Source organism: Amblyomma mixtum, chromosome 3, assembly GCF_055824585.1.
Source record: "Amblyomma mixtum isolate Tamu chromosome 3, ASM5582458v1, whole genome shotgun sequence".
Lineage (NCBI taxonomy): Eukaryota > Metazoa > Arthropoda > Arachnida > Ixodida > Ixodidae > Amblyomma > Amblyomma mixtum.
In genome coordinates, this window is record NC_143014.1 from 246,298,899 (window position 1) to 246,322,106 (window position 23,208).

The following is a 23,208-nucleotide window of genomic DNA, read 5'->3' on the forward strand; positions in this document are numbered from 1 at the left end:
CATATTGCTTCTGCTGTGCAGTAGTACTTTTATCCTCCTGAGACCCGTGTATGGCAATTTGTCCAATATATTGGACATTAGCTTTTAAGCCAGCACTCCCGAGCCGAAAGATTCATCTTCATAAAACCCACTTGTCCAATACATTGGACAACTGGTGGCGCCATCTGTGCACCTTTTTTGAAATTAAACTGCTCACTTTCCCGCCAAAACACTTTGAAAACGGCGGCGTTCAGCGGCGCGGCGTTCTATGGCACCTGCCGGAGAAGTAAGTGTTGTTTCTGCGATTTTACCTACTTTGAACGAGTAAATTTTGTTGGATATCAACAAAAATAGAACAGAAAACATGTAGATATCATAATTGTAACTCTACATGACCTAACTTTTCTGTGCTTTCAATCTGATTTCACGTGTCCAATACGTTGGACGCTGGGACTCAGCCCGGTTATTTTGACCGCGCTTTTGAGATGGCTTTCGCAATAACTGTAAACGAATACTGCTGGTATTTAACGGCTGGGGACGAAATAACGTCTTTTTTGTTGTAGGAGACAGGCCTCGCGTTCCTGATGAGACGGCCGAAGCAGTTTTACAAAGAATTGCACAAGCCAACACATCATTTGGTTGGTTTAGTTGGTTTATGGGGTTTAACGTCCCAAAGCAACTAAGGTTATGAGAGACGCCGTAGTGAAGGGCTCCGGAAATGTCGACCACCTGGGGTTCTTTAACGTGCACTGACATCGCACAGAACACGGGCCTCTAGAATTTCTCCTCCAAAGAAATTCCAGCCGCCGCGGCCGTGATCGAACCCGCGTCTTTTGGGTCAGCAGACGAGCACCTCAACCACTGAGCCACCGCGGCGGCCTCCAACACATCAGACATTGACCTATCGGACAGCGACGACGACACTATTGTCGATCCAAAAACAGCAAGAAACCCAAGAAACGTCCAGGGAAAAAAAACAAGAAACAGAGAGTGACAGTGAAGTTGAGTGGAGCCCACCATCAAAGCAAGCTCGACGAGGAGAGACCAACAAAAGTGCCTACCACTTCCCAAGGCTGTCTGACGCAGCTAACGCTGCGCGCTGCAGGTTTGAGGGGTGCACCATGAAAACAAAGTTTTTTTTGCACAAAATGTCAGCACTTCTGCATAACAAAAGACAGAAGATGCTTTGAAAAGGCACACAGCAAGTGAGCACAGCGAAACTTTTTTATTAAGTTGACGTATATTTTGCTACTTTGACTTTTGTCATAATAAAGTATTTTTTTCGCACAACTTTCACAGCTTTATCTGAATTATTTTGTGGCACACCCACTGGGTGGCAAAATACGGCTAGAGTCCTAGTGTCCAATATATTGGACATCGTGCTGAGCTGAAACTATTAATTCTTTTGAGAAAATATCTCTCACTTTTCACCTTTGTACTCCTACCAGCTTGTTCTGAAACCCTACAAAATTTTTGTGCACTCAAATTCACTTCGGGTCTCAGGAGGTTATAGTAGACTCTCATTAAGTCAAACTTCAAGGGACCAGATTTTTTTTTTTAATTATCAGGAATGCACACAATGTGGTCCAAGGCTAAATGTGATGAGCTTGATGGATATCTATGCAAATGTAGCCAAGAACATTAACAAACGTAAAATATGGGTCAAAGACATTTATGTGTTTACTCAGCCAGCAATCTCTAACTGGTTATATGGTTGAAAAAAATTTATCAGTTATGCACTGGTTTACCAGAGTAAAACCATGTTAACTGGGACCTCAAGCGACTGGAAACATTATCCGAAGGTCTAATGACCAAATGGCTACAAAAAAACTTTCAAAAATCGTTTAGCCCCACAGCAAGTTTGACTGATGAAAAAAATAAGCAGTGGACATCTGCTTTTTACTGATAACTGCGCGGCAGTAATGATTCTTCCGCCTTGCTCTACTGCTTGCCCACCTTCGGCAATATCAAAGCAAAACTGCTCCTAGTAAGGTCTTCCGTGGCCTCCTTCACAGGGGTAACGCAGTAGCAGTGGAGCCTAGTCGCAAGCGGCAGCATTCATGTAAGAAGGCTTCATCACACAAACAACAAACAGCTCGCGATGAGCTCGCATTTTTGGCGCACAGGACAACATGGATGGAAACGCGGGGAACATATATTGGAACCGGAATGGCAAGGCACTCCTAAAATGAAAAAAGACCAGCAAGGAGCCTCTGGTCTCTTGGAGCGCCGATCGGACCTCAAGATGGCCCCTCCTTCGGATCGTGTCTGAGTTAACCAGTTGAAGGGGCAGAATTTACAGCTCTCACGCCGCCACAAACCTGCCGTACCCCACCTCGGCCGCCGCTCTTTTGCGTGCATGCGAAAAAGTTTTAATGAAGCAAAACCGCAGTTCTAATTTATCAGTTTTCAACTGCATTGAAAATGTAGCCAGCTAGCAAAAATTTTGAAATTTGTTTGAATTATCTGAAAGTGCAAATTATCCGAGTTTGAATATCGTGAGTCTACTGTATTTTGGTATTTGTATTGTTGATTTACTAGAAAGCATTTGATTCAGTGAAAACATCAGCAGTCATGCTGATTGTGTAGAATTAAAGCTCAGCACTGCGCTTTCTCTATGGTTTCCTCTAATTTATTGACCATTGGCTTTTTCTGTTGGGAAGAAAGCTGTGAGTCATTCTTGGAAGACTAATTCAGCTATTTTTCTCACCTTGTTCCAGGTTTCAAGTGGTCATGCCAACTTGTGTTTCGAAGCAAGCTGACCATGCACACGGCATTTGATAGAAAAGACAACAATGAACCTGCAGCTGTCACTGCTCTGGCTGTGTCTAAGTAAGTCACAGCACCTGTAATTTGTATCTACAGAGTGCTAACTGATTTTCAGGGGACCCCAATTTCTTTTGCACAGTGAGAAGCTTAGTTGAAAGTTCCCAATCCCACCACTGTTGCTTTAGAAATGCTGTGAAAAGGATCTGTCAGTCAGACATCGCACTTATTTTCATGTATGTCATTGCTGAAAACTGTGGCAAGTATCCTACTGCTATCGCGGTGATAGCAGTAGGACACCAGCAAAGTCAAGAGACCAGAAACAAATGTGGCAGGAACCACGGGACAGTAATCATGCAATGAGCAGTGCAAATACAGTCCCAGCACATATCTCTGGGACTGTGGCATTAGGTCTGTTTGAACATACGTATATATATATATACCATATTTACTTGTGTAACATGTGCACCCATGATTTATTACCCAGATTTGTAAAGAAAACTGACTCGCATATTTTGTGCTCCCTGCTGCACAAGCACACCAGCATCTATGCGGGTGCGCGCAGGGTAGGCTTGGGAAGATTGGCGCGGCTGTATTGCCACGTGCAACAGCGAAAGGTGAGCGAGTGGTGTAAGAAAATGTCACTTACGTGCCTTTTATCTGGCTCGCTCACACCATCGGTCACCTTCCTGTATGAGCAATTGCAAGAGCTAACTTCCATCCCGTGGGAAACTACAACACAAGAATGTGGCACCAGGACGATGCGGTGGGAGAGGGGTTATATGCATCAACTTATATTTGGAGTCAACTTTTTTTGGCCATCAAGGGCTACAAGTTGGGGGTCGACATATATTCGGAGTCTACTCACATGCGGAAATATATGGTTATCGTAAAGTCCGTCCAACAAAGATAACGCATTCCCAAAAATAAATGTTTTGCTTGGTTACCATTGTTTTGCTGTGCTCAGCTTATTTGAAAACCCAGTTAAGTTAATATTTTTCGCAGTCCCAGTGACTTCACATTAACGAGATGTTACTGTATGTCCACTTCTATAGTGGTTGGCCAGTTGTACTGATTCATTGGTTTTATTTGTTGATTTTAGTGGCAGCTGGAATGAGGTGCCATATTTTGTTTGTTTACCACATGTTGTGCTTTGCAGTTGGGCCATTTATGCAGCCCATGCCATTTGGCGAAATGGGTGCAATTTAAGTCCAGCTGTGCTGGGTTTAGTGCTGTCTGTCATTTTTCACATGCCTCTCATCTCTCAATGGTAACACTCACCGTGTGCTCTTTTTTTGTGTCCAGGGATCACAAGACAGTGTATGTGGGTGATGCAAGAGGGCGAGTGTTCACCTGGAGTGTGACTGAGCACCCGGGCCGTGCCATGGCTGACCACTGGGTGCGGGACGAAGGGGGCGACAGCTGCCTCTCTTGTGGGGTACGCTTCTCCTTTGCCGAGCGCCGTCATCACTGTCGCAACTGTGGCCAGCTCTTCTGCTCCAGGTGAGTGTGCCGGCAGTATGTCGTTGGGTTGAAAAGTTGCACAGTTGCATGAGCAAGTTTGCTTGGCATTTGTTGGTTGTTTGAGGTCTACCTGTTTCTGCGTCTCACTCTGGTCCTGTAAAACTGCCTTGAAAAGGCCTACTCGAAAGGTCCATTCGATTCACCTGCACTACATGAACTGGTTCTCGCGGTGGTGCTGCACTTCGCCATCCGTTTCAGCAGTCCAACATGGCACCCTTTGCACTACGCCATTTGTTTCAGAAAGGTGCAGATGTGCAGGTCTAGTTCAGGAAAAGTTCAGGAAAACTATGCACCTCCTCAGTGGTTGGTGCCGAAATCATGCAGCTGCAGCCGCCGTGGAAGCAGACGATGGCTTGTGCGACAATGCCTTGCGTGTTAGGTTAAACGGCGGAGAAACTCAAATTATTCCATTTGTCAATGAGAGCAGTGTCCCGCACGGGCCCAACTCGTATGGAACGTCATTGGCCACCCGAGAGTGCGGCGACGGAGGGATGGGGGACGGCGGTCCTCACCGGCACCTTGCATCTCTCGAGGGACCAGTCACCAGCATCTTTCCCTTAGACCAATAAAGCTATAACAATACTCAAAGCCGGTTATGTTAACTAAAAAGCAAACACGTGCATGTGGCATGATGCAGGTTGCTGTAGAAAATGCGTAACGTGTAAGTCGGCACACGCACACATCAGTCATTTTCAGTAAAAGAACACACGTGTTTCGCTTAGCTGCTGCGAAGTTGCATTGAGGCTGGTTCATGGCAACAATTCGCTGTGACGTGCTGTTCAAAAAATCTTCACGCAGTTCAGGATGTTGGCGGCTGTTGATATTGGCGCCACGGCGCTGCCTGCAAATTGGTGGCGACGCCAAGGCTAGCAGGCGACCAGGTCTGCACTCAACCATTCGTTTTGGAAGCAGCCAGTGCCAAGCTGCACTTGAACTGCAGGAACTGGCACTGCACATTCGCGGCACTTCCACGTAACTTTACAAAACTGGTGCAGCAAGTCCAGCCAAATCGAACGGACCTTAAAGCTCACATCACATCACATTGCTTAGAGTACCCTCTCTTAGGTACAAAGAACTGTCTTTGAAAATACTGAGTAGAATTTGCTTCAAAAACCGAAACTGGGTTTCAACCAAACGCTGATGTTGCAACAGACCAACCGTTGGCATCACGGATACCTTCACAAAACCTATCTGTGCGTATTGATTGGCTTAACTGGCGACTGTGACACCTTGGGTCATTACTTGTCTGAAATCACCAAAAGCAAGCTTCAAATTTTGTCCTTCAGCAAACTCAGAGCAAATATCAGTGAGCGTGCAAACTGTGACGTCACACACGCAAGGTGTCCTGCCAAAATCACTCTAGTTGAGGCCATGAAACGATAAATTTTAAGAGTAATTTTCGCTGCAACAAAACTCCACCCTTGTGGAAATAATGGGAGGACAGCGTCCCGCCCCGCACTCCCACTCCATGGATGCAGCGTTTCCGCTCACTAACCACGGAGGGGTTTGTGCTCGAGGGAACAAAGGGAGGGACGACAAAGCGTGGACACTCATATGTTATTTATTACACTTGCAATTAATACGCAGAGTAGGCCAGCTAGCTACAGAACATCAACGAGGCATTTCTCAGAAGTAGAAGGCTACATAAGAAGGGCTTCCAACTTACTGGCTGGCGCAGGGGGGCAGGGGGCTTCGTGGAGCTCCGCGTAGCCTTCGAGGTGGCGCTTCCGGCGCTTCTTCCACTTCCCCCATGAGGGAGATTTCCTCCTTGCCCAGCCGGTGTTGCCCTGATGCACGATGATGAAGATAGTCGGCCGCGTTGAAACGGAGGGGGGGAACCAGGTTTTCCACACCCTGCTGCGAAATGTGGCACAAAAGACCAAAAACTGCGAAAAATATACCGTGAAAATTTTAGTAAAATCCATAGAGGTAGAAAAAAATGGCAGAGTTGCCCCTTAAGACGACAAAGAGAAAATTAGGCATCACTTCGGGACTCTATTTTGCTTCCGCCCCTCAGAACTTCGCGCCGTCCCTTCAACTCCATGAGCATTCTATGCGTGCACGGCTCCACTAACGCATTTAACAAGTCTTTTCTACCTGTTGCCATCGAAGAATGGAATTCATTACCCGAGTGCATTGTCATCGAACGAGATCCGTGTAAGTTCTGCCAATTGCTGCTGTCGCACTTAAAAACCTGATGTTGATTATTCTTCTCTTTGTGTTTAACTACCGTTTCATATATGTTTGGCCACTCTCTGTGATGGGTTCATGTACAGTTTTTTCTTTATATCCTGCCAGTATATGTATATGGCACTGATTGTGACCTGGTGTATTTTTGTTATGTAATGCCCCCCCCCCCCCCCCCCCCCCTTATGTAATGCCCCACCACCCAGGGGTCTTTAAGGGTCATTAAATGATGAATGACGATCATGAATGAAGGGAAGGGAAAAGAGGTGCGCATCATGAAGAGAAAATTAGGCATTGGCATAAATAATATGTATGGACTAAGAAGGCAGTGTCATTAGCAATTTTGATGAGATTGGCAAAGTAGCGAAGCAGTTCTAGAGGGATTTGTACAGTAGCCAAAGTAATGTGGCCGGGGAATTGAATTTCCTCCAGGCAATGAAGGTGGAAGGAATCTTAGAAGCAATGCAGAAGGGAAAAGTGGGTGGAGACGATCAAGTAACTGCAGATCTGTTGAAGGATGGAGAAGACATTACACTAGAAAAATAGCATCACCATCAGCCTGACTACGCCCACTGCAGGGCATAGGCCTCTTCCATATCTCTCACAATTAACCCTGTCCTTTGCCAGCTGTGGCCACCCTAACCCCGCAGTGCCACTTGACCTCAAGCATACTGTAAGCGTGGAATACTGATGCCAACGTTATCCTAATCCCTAAGAAAGGGGATGCAAGACTTGAAAAATTGTAAACTGGTTAGCTCACTATCTGTTGTATACAAGGTATTTACATAGGTAACCTCTAATAGAATTAGAGCAACCTTAGACTTCAATCAGTCAAGGGATCAAGCTTGTTTCTGGAAAGAGTACTCTGCAGTGTACCATATTCACACCAATCAGGTTTATACAAAAATTCGCAGGAAAATAACCAGCCCCTATATAGTCTGCATAGATTACAAGAAAGCATTTGATTCAGTAAAAACATCGGCAGTCATGCAGGTACTGGGTAATCATAGTGTGGAAGAGGCATATATATAATGGTGTTAGAGAATACCTATACATACTACACACACAGCAACCATAGTTTTCCGCAGGAAAAGATGAAGTACCAACTAGGAAGGGTGTCAGTCAGGGAGACACAGTCTCTCCACTGCTATTCATTGCATGTGTACAAGAGGTAATAAGATTATTGGATTGGGAAGGGTTAGAAGTTAAAGATGAATACCTCAGTAATCTCCCATTCACTGATGACCTTGACCTGATAAGTAGCTCAGGCGACAAACTACAGAGCATGATTAAGCTTAAACACTCTGAGACTAGAACAGTCCGTCTAAAAATTTATGTGAAGAAAACTGAAGCAATGTTCAAAAGTCTGGGAGGAGACCAACTGTTTATGGTAGGTAGGTAGCGAGGTATTCGAAGTGGTAAGGAAATACATCCATCTAGGGCAAGCAGTAACCACAAGTCCAAGCCATGAGAGGGAAGTAGCTAGGAGAATAAGAATGGAGCGGAGTGCATTTAGCAGGTACACTAAAGTCATGAATAGCAGGTCACCAGTATCCCTTTACAGGAAACTGTGTAGCAGTTGTATCGTGCTGGTATATGCACCCATGCAACAGAAACTTGGAGGCTAATGAATAGGCTTGAAATTAAACTGAGGAAATCACAGCTAACTATGGAAATGAAAATTGTTGTGGGTAACACTAAACAACAGGAAAAGAGCAGAATGGGTTACGGATCGAATGCGAGTTGATATCCTGAGATCAAGAAGAGGAAATGGGCATGGGCAGGGCATGTAATGTGAAAAAAAGATAACTGATGGTTCCTTAGGGTAATGGAATGGATTTCAAGATAAGGCAAATATAGCAGGAGGCGACAGAGTCAGGGAGGCAAATAAGTTCGGAGGAATAAGGGGGCCACAAGTGGTGCAGGACTGGGTTAATTGGCTCTGAATGGAATGTCCCGCAATGAACATAGTTGTGCTGATGGTGATGATGATGAATCTGAAAAGGCCTCACATACATCATCTTATTGCACTGTTGCCATATTAAAAAAAAATATATGGAGAATTTACAAAGGAATATATGCATGTATAATTTTGGCTACTTATTTGTAACCAAAACTATCCAGTAAAAGCTCGTTAATTTGACCTCCGTTAATTTGAAAATCTGTATAGTAATTCGAACTGCTAGCGTGGTCCCAGCCAATGCCCATGTAGGTCTATGGCGTCGTACACTCGCTAATTCAGACGCTACAGTTCTCTCACTGATTAATTTCAACGAAGGGAGGCTGTGTACAGGTATGACTGGAGTGGCAAACGATTGACCAGCTAGCCCTACTCAAACCTTAATTCCATGCTGCAGAGTCGCTTGAGCACCTCTGACCAGCATGCAACGGCAGGCATGACAAATAACGGATGGCCCCTTCTCCAAGGACAGTCAGACTGCATAGTGTCGGTTTCGCTTTTCCGAGCTTCGTACAAGCCTGCATCAGCCAGCCAACAAGGCCAGCTATGCACCTTTTCGGGCACTGATTTGCGCGTCGCTGGTCTTTTCTGTCCCCCCCCCCCCCCCCCCCCTTTTTTTTTTCTCACCGCTCAACTTCCGTCCATAGGGTTCTTCCGTTCTTACAGTGTGCCAAAACTGTGCGCTTGTCACGTGCCGTTCGCAGTTTGTGCGGTGAAGCTTCCTTGCATACGACTGTGCCGCTTGTGAGGGGTGCAGCAGAGTAACTGTGGAGCTCCACCACTACTGCGTCGCACCGTGAAGGATGCCACGGAGGCCCTTACCACTTTGGAGCAGTTCTGCTTCGACATTTCCAACAGTATGCACGCAACAAAGCATTGATGTAAATGCGGAAAATGATCATCTTCGCACGGTTTTCTCGTCTCAAAAGCTAGCAATAATTGCACAATTTTACCGTGATGCAAGCAGTCTTTGATAGCTTTTCCAGAGTAATTTGGTAATTAGAACTTTTTACCGGTCCCCTGAAATTTGAATTGACGAACTTTTACTGTACTGTAGAATGTTACAAGTTTTTCAAAAGTTAAATTTTTGACAATCAGACATGCGAAGCATTTAAAGCGGCTATGGAGGGAAACTAGTATTACGTCGAGTTAAGTTGATATGCTGAAGTAACAAACATATCACTTATATCTACTTTGGTAAGCTGCAAAATTACGTATAAGGGAAAAACAGCAGCAATACCACTGTCGAATTCTCATACCTGCACCTACTGACGTCCATTATTGGCTGTGATTTGCTGAAGCACATAACTTTGTTACTCAGTGTCATTAGGATTAAGCTTGGCATAAGCTAAGCGTTTGCCGGACTACAGTCTGTGGTGTTCACCTGCTGCTGTGGTTCAGTGGTTAGGGCACTCAGCTACTAGGTCGCAGGATCCGGGTTGGATCCCAGCAGTGGCAGCCGCGATGGAGGGAAAATACGAAAAAGTGCCCGTGTACTGTGTGACGTCAGTGCACATAGAAAACCTCAAGTGGTCTAAATTAATGCGAAGCTCTCCACGACAGCTTCCCTCATAGCCCATGTGTCACTTCGGTACGTTAAATCCCACAGTTTACAGTGTGCCTTATTCTTGCTTCTGTAATCCACCTTTTTCACAAGATGTGGCACCGTCTGAGGAGTGGGTGAAAACTGGTTAAAAATAAGCGCACATGGGAGACACTGGCCCCATCCAGTTCTGCGAGGCGCATACTGTGCCTGTGAAGTGGCAGCAGGTGTGTGCGTGACAGCTGCCGCCACCTGTCGCTTGCGCCTGTCACTAACGTGAACTGTGCATGCACAGCAGGCGCTGGTAGTTTGTTTTCAACCAGTAGGGCTGGAGGTGGAGAGGCACACATGCGCTGAATGGCTGTAAGAAAAGGCTGAATTTCACAAGCAGTCTGATTATAAAACCCTTCTGCCAAAAATTCCTATTTTTCTGTCAAGTTGTAATAATTCCTTTCATTTTGGGTCTAGTATTGCAGATTCATACATCATTGAAGGTAATGGAGCTAGAAGCTTCATCAAAAGTTACACAGAGATACAAGAATGCTAAGCCAGCAAAACTTTCCATTCTGCCCAACTCAGCTTATTTGGTGCAATCTTATGCCACAACTTTGGCACAAAACTCCTGAGCAAAGCAAAAAGAAACACTCATGTGCCACCACTAGTCTCCACGCTAGGCGAATCAGTGTGACTATGCATTTGGGCACATCCCTCCCAGGCTATCTAAAATTTGCATCCAACACTATAGTGAGGTAGAATACAAAGAAGCATGCTAGCCTGTGGTCCTCATTCCAGTCTGATGAGCAGTGTGCAGCAAAAGCTAGAGAGATGGTATCTCTTGTGTCATATCTTTGTGCATCTGACGCGAGAGGTTTCACAAATGCAGGACTGAACCGTGCTACTTGTTATGGAGAGCGCACACTTGCGTGTTCTCTTTCGTATTAGATCGCACTGTACCAGTGTGTCTCATCCAGCTTTTTATTGTTTTGCTGTCAAATTGTTTATTATACAGAAAGAAATAAACATGATTGTCTTGTTGCTTTGCTCACTAGCCAGCTGAAACCTGCCACATGCTGGGCCTACTGAGCCGAAGCGTCCCCTTCCGTGTTTTCGTTCATCTCTCTGCAATTTGTATCCCAATGCAGGTGCAGTCGGTTCGAATCTGAGATCAGCCGCCTGAGGATACTCAAGCCAGTGCGTGTCTGCCAGACCTGCTTCAACTCACTGAAGCCCCCTGGGGAAACCTAGGGGTGGGAGGCAGCATTTTCTAGTCAGACATATCCTTGGACATTCCATAGCTGCTGTAAAGACTCTGTGGGCTCCCCATTTTCCCCCAAATGGCGTGCTGTAAATAACGTGCATGTAAATATTGTCCTGTGCCGAGTGGTTTTTAAGTGTGCACGTTAGTGGCGGGCCCATCCCACTATGCCACCATTGTAGCACGCTTTACAGCTAAGTGAAGAAAAAGAAAAAAAATAGCACCAGTCAAATGACTATAGCTGCTAGGCTTCTTGTCACTACCATGTGTTATAGCAGGTTGTGTACCACCAAAGTATATATTATATATACATATATATATTATATATATATATAAAATCCCAGAGTACTCTATGAGCTGAGCAATACATTTAACTGCTATTTCTTGACCTTTAGATGCCCAGGTTGTATTTTATTAGTTGGCAGGCTGATGTGTGTGACTGTCTTTGTGCTAGGTTCTGAAATAGTGCCTACTCTCTCTGCTTGCACTTCTTGAGTGTTGTCTGTAATGTTTTTATCGCCAAGTATTGCAAAGGAATGCACTCGGAATTGTGAAATTAAAGAAGGGTTATGAGACGTTGGAGGGTCACAACTCTGTTTGTTGCAGATTGTTAGTGGGAAGTAAGCAAGTCCCATATCAAGGAAGTAGCATGTGAGAACTGTGAAATGGAGGGCAAGCACTGTTTCAGTATGTCTCATAGTTCTGTGCACACACTATTCTTATGCTGCTTGGCAACCAGTGTGTGTGAGCAATGGGCGTTTACCAGTACGTCAGCCTCTGAGATGTTTTTTTTAACCGACTGTCAAATGTTAGTCATAATACGACCCATAGCACACAAGAGTTGTTTTTATTAATATTGTTCTTTAACTGGAAGGAAAGGGTGCATGGCATGACAGGTCAACCCTGTGATTCAGTTCTTACGTATGTGCCTGTAGGCCATGAATGGGCAAGTTGATTGTTATTAAAGTGCAGCTATGTTTTAAGACATTCGTCACCATGTCTTATTTAAAGCTTGACACTGCTCTACTTCATTACTACCAGATATGCAGTGCACAGTATACAGAAGTTACTGCATTGCAGTCTGTTCACAGAGCCAGTGACACCAGCCACTACTGTGTAGGTAACTTTCACCGGTTTCGCTCAGAAGACTATGAAAGAGTGAACAGGTAACAAAATGAACATTGAGTTGTCTCCTCCTGATTTGTTGACCTTGCAAGTAGTGCACACCTGCAAAGGTGTTAAAAATCCCTTGGTCTGCGAGGTCAACAAAGAAAAAAGGCATAGTGCCAACTATCTCTTAATGCTGCCAGCATACCAGGTGTTTTTAATGCAATAGCGTTAAGGAGCTCGTGTCACAGAAAATCGGGCTTCTTCAGCATCGGCATCGTGAGCGAAAAACCCATGAAAAAATCTCCTGAGAAGCAACAGAGGAGGTAGATAGGCCACACAAGTCACATGACCTTCTGGCATCATCACAACCTACCCACTGGATGGCGGGCTGGTGGCATTTAAATTAATGACTGGTCGCGAGAGGTGGCTGGGAAGAGCAACCTTGGTTGGACAAGTCCCACCAGTGGCAGCACCTGCCATCGCGGGGCAGAGTCGCATCGCTTAACCGCTGCACCACTGCGCCAGGAGTGGTGAGAAGACTCCCAGGGATCTGTGAATAATAAGTAGAGAATGACCACTTCTGCATGCATAGGCATTAATGCATTAGCTACCGTGTCATACCCTTAAGGCGGAGCTTAAGTGTCCACTCCAATTTTTTTTAGAAGGGCCAAATTTTTTAATAAAGAAAGGTAACTTGCTTTAGATTTATTTTAGCCCTGGGGCTATACTGGGGGCTACGGTGGGCACCAGTAAGATGCAGAATGCTTTAATTAGTTTGCTAATTAACTAAATGTGCTGACTTTTCTGATTTTTATTTTAGGGGTATGTTGTATTAGCAGAATTTGAGATTCAAGAAAAAAAATTCACCAACAAATTTTTAGTGCACGTTACGAGGCGAGAAAAAGCAGCCTCGGTAGGCGGCTTCACACCGTATCTCAGCGGCAATGAGTGCCTCCAACGTCTGTCACTCCGCCCTGCGCTTTGCATCACACTGCTGAGTCACCTGAGGCCCGGACAGGTGGGCCAGTGGTATCGTTGCCAGTTTCCACTACGTCAAAACCCAATGGGCTCTATCATTGCCATACCACGGCACCATGAGAGGTGGCTCAACCACACTCACACTCACGGCCACCCACACTTATGACCACTTGCACTCACAACCACTCACTCCCGCTCATGGCCACCCGCACACCCATGGCCTCCCACACCCTCAACAGTAGGTTGTTACTGGGAAAAAATCCTATCCAGAAGTTCTTAGGGGAAATCGCAGTACCCGGTTCAAAGGATTCCTCATGCTGTCCATATATATCAGTGGGGGTGGAATTGAATTGATGAAATCGAAGCATGCAAACAGAAGTTATTCCACTGCAATATTGAAAACACAAAGGTCAAACAAAATCACATTTCACTCGCCCATTTCACTAGCCCAGCGCCGAATATTGGGCGCCACAAATCAGAACTATGCCTTGCACACATGTAACGCAAGCATATCTGGAGCAGAGTAGAGCATCGAATATTACTACTTCGGCTATCTCCTTGGCATCAAGGCATCACCATGTCTGATGCTATGCATACAAAAAATAAAAACCACATGCTTGATTTGCAACGCAGGGCTCCTTCAAGTACATGATAGAAACAAGAACCTCTGCTTGGTTCTCATGTCGTTTCCAGGTTTCAGACACCAACATGATGCCTTTGCTGCCTCGAGCGCGCTAGGCAGTGAATATTTGCTTCCCTCAGCTGCCAAAAACATGAAAATAGTTAAGCTGATATCGTCGTTGTGAAACACGAGTGGCAAACTTCGCTGTCGCATTCACTCACCACTCACATCCACTCGTCACTTATGCCCACTCACCACACATACACTCACATCCACTCACTCACACTCAGGACCACTCGTACTCACATCCACTCAGTCACACTCACAGTCACGCCACTCACAGACAGGAGTGTAAGCGAGGCGATATGAGTGCACTCATAAGTGAGTGTGCTGACCCTAGGGTCATTGCACTTGCAATACGACCTCAGAGCGACTGCGTGGCCATTGTCATTTGTGGACGCAGCAAAAAGAAACGCACACGTCATTCGTGCTTGTGCTGCATGACAGTATCAGCCTTGGAATGGCGTAGCAGAATGAAGGAAGGTTATCCACAAAAGAAAAAGTTGCATATGTAACTGTGGAGAAGAACAAGTGTCGTGCGGTGGAATTCTACACTTCCAAGCACCCGGGGCGCTGGCTTCTAGTGGAGACATCGTTCACGAAAATTTTCAACAAATTTGCTTCTACAGGTTCAGGTTCCATGCTGTCAACAAGGAGGCCTAAAGCATATGATGACGCATGTTCTGGACAAGGAGTTTGAAATCATCATGCTTGCATTCGTAAGAGCAAAGCCAGGAGCCAGCATTCAACAAATAGCCCAGTGTGCCAGTGCAAGCATAACATCAGTGTGGAGAGGCCTTGTCAAGCACTACATGTATAATTTTTGTTTGAGTCTGCACCAGCAGCTGAGTGTGACAAACTTTGAACGAAGGCAGGATTTCTGTAACTGGACCCTGATTCAGTTAGGCAGAGACCCCGGCTTTTTACAGAAGGTGATCTAGTCAGATGGAGCACGGTTCTGTCGCAATTCATCTGTGAACCTGCACAGTGCCCATTACTGGCCTGATGTGAACCTTCACTGGCTTCAAGTGCACTAACACCAACAAAAGTGGGCAGTGAACGTTTGGTGCGACATTTTCGACGACCAAATCATTGACCCCTGCTTTTATGAAGAGTCACTGACTGGGAGGAAGTGCTGTGAAGACATTCTGGAAGGAGTAGTGGAAGATTTCTTTGGAGACCTGCCTCTTAAAAGTGCTCAGGGAAGCGTGGTGCCAGCACGACAGAGTGCCAGCACATTCTTCTGGATGTGCTATGAAGCATCTCGATGTAAGGTTTCCACTGCTGTGGATATGATCCAATGGCCCCATCCCATGGCCCCCCAAGATCTCCAAACGTGACCCTGTTAGACTCCTTCCTGTGGGGGTGCACAAAAAAAGCGAGGTTTTCATTGATGAGCCTGACAGTGTAAAAGACCCTAAGGCGAGGATCATCACAGCGTGCACTGCTGTTGAACCTGCAACGTTGAGGTGAGTACTTGATTCTCTGTGCGAGCGACGCATTTTGTGTTGCTGCAGAGGGGCAGCATTTCGAGCATTTCTTGTAGAAGTTCTGTGTGCTTCTAGTTCCGCTTCCCAGTTTGAATGTGAGTCCACAATTGTAATTTTGCCACTATAAGGCGACACTTAAGTAGTGCTTCCGTCAAATCTTGACACTTTTAACTGCTAGGAGGTAAACATCAATTCTTTTTTTATTTTGTTCAGAATTCCGAGTTCCAAGTTTAATTTGTTCTTGAAGATATTCAAGGCCAGGATACTGCTGCCAGCTGTGATAGAGACGTTCGGTTCTAAAAAAAATCTTGCGCTTAGTTGGTTTTCAAATGGGCAAGTTTATTGTAGCAAGCGATCAAAAATTTAGTAGTGAAATGTATCGCACTGAATGTTACATATGCACTGTCAAGTTATTCGTGAGCCCCTAAAGGGTAAGGTTTCCTTCTAATCTGTTGACAGGTCATCTACCTAGAGATTTCGTGTTTATTTCTTTCTTTAGTGGAATAAGTGCCTTAACAGAAAATAAAATTAAATTCTCCTGGAGCTGTGGCGAAACCGCGGTTTGCAATAATTATTCTCGGAGAGGCTTCACGCTCATTTAAGGTGCTTCTGCACAGTTCAGCATGGTTCAGCGATTGAAAAGCTTTGTCGATGCAAAAGCAGTTTTCACGTCGCGAAATCATCGGTTCAAAATGACGTGAGTCTCTTTTTGCCGCTCCAACAGACGACAATGACCACGTACGCAGTCTTATTGAGGTTGTATTGCAAGCTCATGACGGCGCGCATTGGGTTCCGACGCGGCGACAATCCACGAAGCCGTGGAGCGATGCGAAATTGGTAACGATTCCGCTGGCCTGCCCGTATGGTCCGGGCCACATAGAGTTTCTTACTATTACCTAGAGGGAAAGCTGGCAAGCCGTCTATGGGAGTTTGCATGGAGACCCCACGTGACCACCTCAGCCACCATGGGCGCTCAAAGCATCATGGGGCGGTGAGCTACTTGTTGCGGAACTGTAACTTTTGGCCAAAAAATAATAAAAAAATAAAGCTGTTTGATAGCTACAAACGTCCTAACATTCAATATCTTGTCGAATGATTGCAACAAACGAGCAGGAAAGCATTTAAGTGCAAAGTTTGCCTAAAATAAGACATGACTAGCTTTCCTATTGGCCAAGAGATGAACACTAAAGAAACTAATATTTCGTATTTAACAGGCGCACTTTTAAAAGTAAATATGTTATCAAAAAAATGTTGTTGTTTAGATACTTTAAGAGGTTTTTTAATGGCATTTCGGAAGAGTAAAACCTTTTATTGGCGTCGTGTGTCGTCGCGTCTTCACTACTATGGCTTTTGCACACTGCGTTCGCGCGAAAGTCGTCTGCGCACACACGAACTACGTTTTCGGAATGAAACGCCTTAGTACTGCCACTCTGTGTTCCCGAAAAACTACGACTGTGCCGCAACAAGTAGCTCACCGCCCCATGATGCTTTGAGCGTCCATGTTGGCTGAAGTGCAGCGCCGCCAGCTTTCCCTCTAGGTAGTAGTAAGAAACTCTATGCCGGGCCACGACCGGGCTTCAAAGCGCGATGCGGAGCGATCGACGTCAGAGGAACTGAGCGTGACGGTGTGAAGCCGCCTACCAAGGTTACCAAGGTGACTTTCACTCCTCGTAACGCGCACAAAAAAAATATATTTTTTTTTCTTGAATCTGTAGGTCTGCTAACACAATATACCCCCTGAAATAAATATCGCAAAAGTTAACGTATTTAACTGCCGAACTAATTCAAGCATTCGTAATTCAAGCAAGTACGTTATTATTTTTTTATTTTGTATGGTACTGTATGTAAAGTGTGTCACAAGATCACAGCTTCGCTACCTTCGTAAACTAAGGTGGCGCTGCGGTCGCCAGCGACGCAGGGTGTAGGCAAAAACATAGCATGCCTACCCCGCGCCAAGCGGTGCTGCCTTCGAAACCAACTCGCGTGCGCCCATATTTCAAACCGTGCGCGTCGCTTGTGGTTAGAAACGTTTCTGTTGATGACCGGAGAGCAGTTCAGCACTTTTTCAACCTGTTCGCCAAACGGAGTTACCTGGCGAAGTGCTGCATAGGCTTCCTTCTGCGCTCCTATGTTTGGCAGCAACGGCGCGGCTACGGCGGTCGACTAGGTTGACTTATTAAATGAAATCTCAACATTTGGGGCGATACAGCATACCCGATCGCTAAGTACAAGAAGAAGGACGACGGGTGGCAGCTTTTTCCCATGACGAACCTTAGTGATGTGCCTGCTCTCAGTGCGGAGAACGCCGGACACTACTGGGCACTGAAGCCATGCAGTTACTTTAAATGAGTCATGCAAATGCGATCTTCACTGGTAATGTCTGAAAAAATGCTTTGTTATTCGCTTTGCTTTAAGAGAGGTGCACAGGCGAATGGATAGAAGTTTACCTTGAGCTACAACGAAGTTACGTTTGCTCTGCAGAGCTAAATATTTTAAGTCATTCTGCTTGCAGGCCTTATTCTGCTTGATAACTGGTTTTTGGTCTGGTATTTGCTGTTTTCGCCATGTTCTGACTGACAGGTAAAATTTCATTTCATTTAATTTATTGAAGCCTTAAGGGCCCGTGGGCATTACATAAGGCGGGGGCAGGAACAGTGTGTAACAGCATATGGTACCAGCTCAACAAAAACAAAAAAGCAATGAAACGAAACAGAGCAACAAAAAAAAAACATTAAAGGAGACAGTAACACAGGATCAGATTATTTGATGAAGTCGCGAATACATCACGTAAGACACAGGTGATTCGCTAATTCAGTGCGGAAAATTGCTCGATCTGTGCAAGAAGCAATATTATCAGGCGGGGCATTCCATGGGAAATAACACTGCATGATTTTGCCGATACCTTAATTAGCGACGTTTAATCGTTTTCTAGGATAGGTGGTGAAAAAACGTACAAGTTGAAGCTCGTGGAAGCCAAAATAGAGAAAAAAACTAGCGTCGTATATTCCTACTACCGGACTACAGAGCTGCTTCAAACGTCGCGCTTAGTGGCCCGATGAATGCTGAAGGCGACTGGCAGCAGCTGTTTTTTTTTTCTTTTTTAGCGCGAAGAGATGCCCGGGACGTAGTCCGGGTGATTGTCGCCTGAAAACGGTCCCCTGCGTTCAATTTACGGTCACACCCACTAGGAATGTCGAGTGCAGACTTCTCATATAATGAGCGTCCGACAGAACGCGAACACGCTGCAGACGTTGATTCTTGCACTGTTCGCCGCGCGACTGAAGAGCAGACATGCGGATTTAGAGACGCAAACTATATCATATTACGATGCAGAAATGCAATACTACCCGCGCAGCCGATCCGTCGCCGAACTTTTCCCGCTCCACGGCCGCTGCGCATCGCTTTGGCCCATATCTAAATGCGATAAACTTGTGGAAACTTGTGCCGCTGCCTTTCTTCAGCATTGCGGTTCAGCCAACCGCACCACAGCTCACCGAAATATTGCAAAACGCGTTCAAAAACGCTCAAGCGTGGCATACCCAAGGCACACGGTACCGGCTTTTGCCTACACAACGAAAGTCACTGCTGACTCCAGCGCCGCCGCATCTCCTATTTAAAGCGTGGCCCGCATGGAGCGTTTTTCCGGGCGATTCGTCGGCGTCGACGGCACCGGAGCGTTTTTTTGCCGCCGGAGAGGACGTTTTTGCCAAATCGTCGGGTTCTGTCGAAACAGATAAAAACGTCGACGCCGCGCCGACGCCGGGAGAGGGCAGCGACAGAGGGCCAATGAGAGCCGGAACGGGCGTCACGTGACTCTGGGCGGAGCCACGCCGGTCGAGAGAGACGCGCTTGCGAGCTCTCTCTGGCACTGTAGCTTGACCACCAAAACTGCGTCGTGCTTCCCGGAAAGCATAGTTATTATCCGGAAACACGGGCGTTTGACACACCGAGGGTACCGAGTTCTAGTTCACTATAATACCGAGGCTTGGGCTTCGGGTTTCTCGGCCGAAACGGCCGAGCAGCGTGTTGTCTGTCGGAGGAGTCGCTTTTAGCTGGCCGTGCCGTCCATCAGGGGCACGCGTAAACGGTAGCGCCATCTAGTGACAAGACGCCAAAGCACATAAACGCTGTGTTGAAGAATTTTTTTATCCGTAATTGCTGATAACTACGATGGGTGCATTGCGAGCCTTTTTTCGTTCCAAGTAGAAAAACTGCTCATAGATGAAAATGTAGCAAGTGACTAAAAGCTAGACAACTGCTTCACCAGGTGTCGTTCTTGCGAGGTAAACACAGTTAGGCCTAAGAGCTTGAAAATCGCGAAATTATCTGAAAAACAAAGGCTGGTTATCGCTTAAACCTCTACGCGTGGGCGAGGTGTGCGAAGTAAAAGCGAACCGCTACCATCTGAGCGAGCTATCACGTCGAAGAATCCAGCGGTGACATTTATTTATTCCGAAGTGGGCGAGCAGGGCGCAGCCATCTTGTCAACGTCGCCCGTAGCGCGCGCCGCTCGGCTGCTGACCATGCGGGAGTGAATTCGTCGACGCCGGCGCGGGCGTTGGGCGCGCGACGCGATTTCGCGGGTAAAAAACGCTCCATGCGGGCCAGGCTTTAGACTCGTTCTTTCGCTTGGCCAAAACCACACAGTGTTCCATACTTATCTGGCTGGGCTGTAAAAAATTCTGCGCAAACCACTGTTTTTTTTTCTATTCAAGCACTGAGCACAGGGTATAGCTTATGATATTCTGCGTTTTTCTATAAGTAATTTAACATCGGAACTTGCCTGAGTTGTCCGGAATCGGTGAAAAACTGCAGTCGTCTGCACGCAGAATGTTCATCGAGACGAGCGGGATAGCCGATTTGAAAGGCTGCGCTATCTGTCGACATGCGAGGCAACCAATATCCCTGCTTGGAGCCGTGGTAGGTCTCGCCGTACCCCAGATGGCGCAGCCCGTCAAATCTGCTGCTCTGCTCGCGCGCAGACGACTGCAGTTTTTCGCCGATTCGGTAAAACGCAGACTATCATGAGCTACCCTATGGTCTGTGCTTGAGCCCAAACAGGCAAGTAGTTTGCGCAGGAGATATTTTTTTAAATACTACTTTAGGTTTCGCCTCGTCGCGTAGCCCCGGTCGGTAGGGACGGATGACCTTGAACAGCGTTGCTTCAGCCGCGCTCCGCCAGATGGCAGCGCCGTCGGCGCGCCCCCCGACGGCGGAATAATGGTGCCGGGGCTCACTTTTGGGATTGTGGTTTTGTGCTTAAGGGCAGAAATTCAGTCGAGATTAGACGTAAATCGGAGCTGTTGGAAGATTAGCACTAGGTGCCCACGGCAAAGCCACAAACGAGGCAGTACAAGGGGATATGGGCTGGGCACCGTTCGAAGCACGAGAAGCTAAGAGTAAAATAATATATGAATAACGCCTGAGGAAATTAGACGATAACAGGTGGGCAGCTGAGGTATAAATACTTATACAGAAATAGCGTTGACTCACAGTGGCGGTAAAGAACTAGAAAACTAACCAGTAAGTATGCCGGTCATGAGGACAGAGAAAGCAAGGACATTAAACGACAGGTTAAAAACGCGGAAGTTAAAAATTGGATGAATTCAATGGAAAAGAAACATAGTGTAGAACTATATCGATATTGGAAAAGGCAGATCAGGAAGTGTCTTAGAACGCGCAGCTAGAAAAAGAAATTTAACGAAGAAGATGACACATGTGCAGTGTGTGGTAGATCTGTGGAAACAATTGAACACCTCATAATCAAATGTAATGGTATCCATCCGGATGTCGATGCAGGCGCAGTCACTCTTCCTGAGGCCCTAGGGTTTAAAGATAACAATGGTCATGTAAATAAATCTGCAGTGGAAGTTAGCAAAAACCGATTGGAGGATTGGTGGCTGAAAAGCAGAGATGTGGCATAAGGTTAGAATTGTAGGAAACTGTAGGTAAAGATGATGGCGATTCTTAATGAGAATTGCCAACACAGTAAACAAAAAAAAATAATAAAGATAGAAAAGCTGAGCATGGTGAATTGCCACCACCCCGTTTCAAAGGGGGCGCTCCTATCCATCCATCCATCCATGTGGAAGCAAAATGACTATGTCGGGCCACGTCTCAGTGACCATCTTCTAGTACACCATACAGTGACGTAAATTTCCTCGGTTTCTTCGATCCTGCGACTCTCTGAAGGACACACCTCGAAATCTGCAAGTTTATCGGCTGGCGGCCGTGAAATCGTCGCCTTGAATTGCTGAAGGCAAGACGCCAAAATCGTGAACCAGTCTGCAGAGATATGGCGTCCTCCCCCCTGGTGCTGCGGGTAAAAAGTGCCCAGGGCCAGTTCCGGCTGGACACGCTGTGTGCGGACAGCACAGTGGAAGAACTGCTGGGCTGCCTGTTTAGCCTGACGGATGTGCCGCCGGCCTCCACACGCTTGCTGCTGTCCGACGTCCCCCCGCGACCCCTGGACACGGCCGACCCGCTGCGCCGCCTTGATGCCCTGCCCCTCCGCTCCGGCGACACACTCATCGTCGAGGCACGCTGCGACCAGAGCGCCGCTGCAGCCACAGCAGCGGCTCCCAAGAAGACGAAGGAGCACCACAAGGAGCACGACAGGTCGCAGAAGGACCAGAAGCGAGAGGAGAAGAAGGAAGAGCCGCTGCCGGGCGTGCTGGTGAAGCGCCCCGTGCCGGCGGACAACTCGTGCCTCTTCACCAGCGTCTACCTGGCCCTCTCGGGTGGTGAATATGATGCGGGCGCCGGTGCCGTCCTCCGCCAGGTGATCGCCGACCGCGTGGCAGCCGACCGGGAGACGTACACCGAGGCGTTCCTGGGCCGTCCCAACCGCGAGTACTGCACCTGGATCCTGAACGAGGAGCACTGGGGCGGCGCCATCGAGCTGTCGGTGCTGAGCCGCCACTACGGCGTCGAGATGGTGGCCGTGGACGCGCAGAGCGGCCGCCTGCACCGGTTCGGCGCCGACGCCGGCTGCGACAAGCGGCTGCTGCTGCTCTACGATGGCATCCACTACGACCCCCTGGTTCTGGAGCCCCTGGAACCGGGCCGGCCCGTGCGCACGCTCTTCTCGGCCCGCGAGGACGCGCTACTGGAGCTGGCCCTGGAGCTGGCCCAGGAGGCCCGCGCCAGCCGACAGTTCACCGACGTAGCCAGCTTCACGCTGCGCTGCCTCGCCTGCAACGTCGGACTCGTGGGCCAGGAAGCGGCGCGCCGACACGCCGCCGAGACGGGACACCTCGGATACGAGGAGGTGCCCCAGTAGGAGGTCCTCGACCGCTATTATAAATGCCGTCGTGTGTATGTCGGCCTCTACACGTGCCTGGCTAGAGCGCGGGCAGCACAGTTGGCCGAGTGGCCCTGGGGTGCCATGGTCGAGTCGCCAATGAGGCAATCCAGGGCGACCTCGGCTGGTCGTCCTTCGAGGAACGGCTGCGCATAATACCCGACACCCGCTGGGCGCGCCGAGTGTTCCGGTACTATCAGCAACGAATGAAACGCGAACAAGAAAACTGAGGAAGCAACACAAATACACCAACATATATTAGCTTCAAGAGAGCAAATACAAGCGAGGTCGATTAACACTTCTGTAGAAGAGTCTTCGCGCCTTCGAAGTGACATTACTCTTCGCTAGTACAGAGCTTCCCCTTCTTATGAATTTGTTACTTTTGTGCGCGTGGCTGAATTGTCTTGTTCGCGTTTCATTTCTTGCTGGTA

General features: G+C 47.2%; 1 protein-coding gene and 1 pseudogene across 1 annotated transcript in view; both read left to right on the forward strand.

Annotated features, from left to right (window-relative positions):
• Window positions 1–12,199, forward strand: part of bchs (WD repeat and FYVE domain containing 3 bchs) — a 138,903-nt gene extending 126,704 nt beyond the window's left edge. Inside the window, exons 67-69 of the mRNA XM_089583227.1 lie at window positions 2,700–2,811; window positions 4,051–4,248; window positions 11,102–12,199. Coding sequence (XP_089439353.1) covers window positions 2,700–2,811; window positions 4,051–4,248; window positions 11,102–11,204 — 413 coding nt within the window. The 3' untranslated portion in view covers window positions 11,205–12,199. The remainder of the gene's footprint in view (window positions 1–2,699; window positions 2,812–4,050; window positions 4,249–11,101) is intronic.
• Window positions 12,200–21,594: 9,395 nt separating this feature from the next.
• LOC149354253 (ubiquitin thioesterase OTU1 pseudogene) lies at window positions 21,595–22,768 on the forward strand (annotated as a pseudogene).
• The last annotated feature ends 440 nt before the right edge of the window (window positions 22,769–23,208 follow it).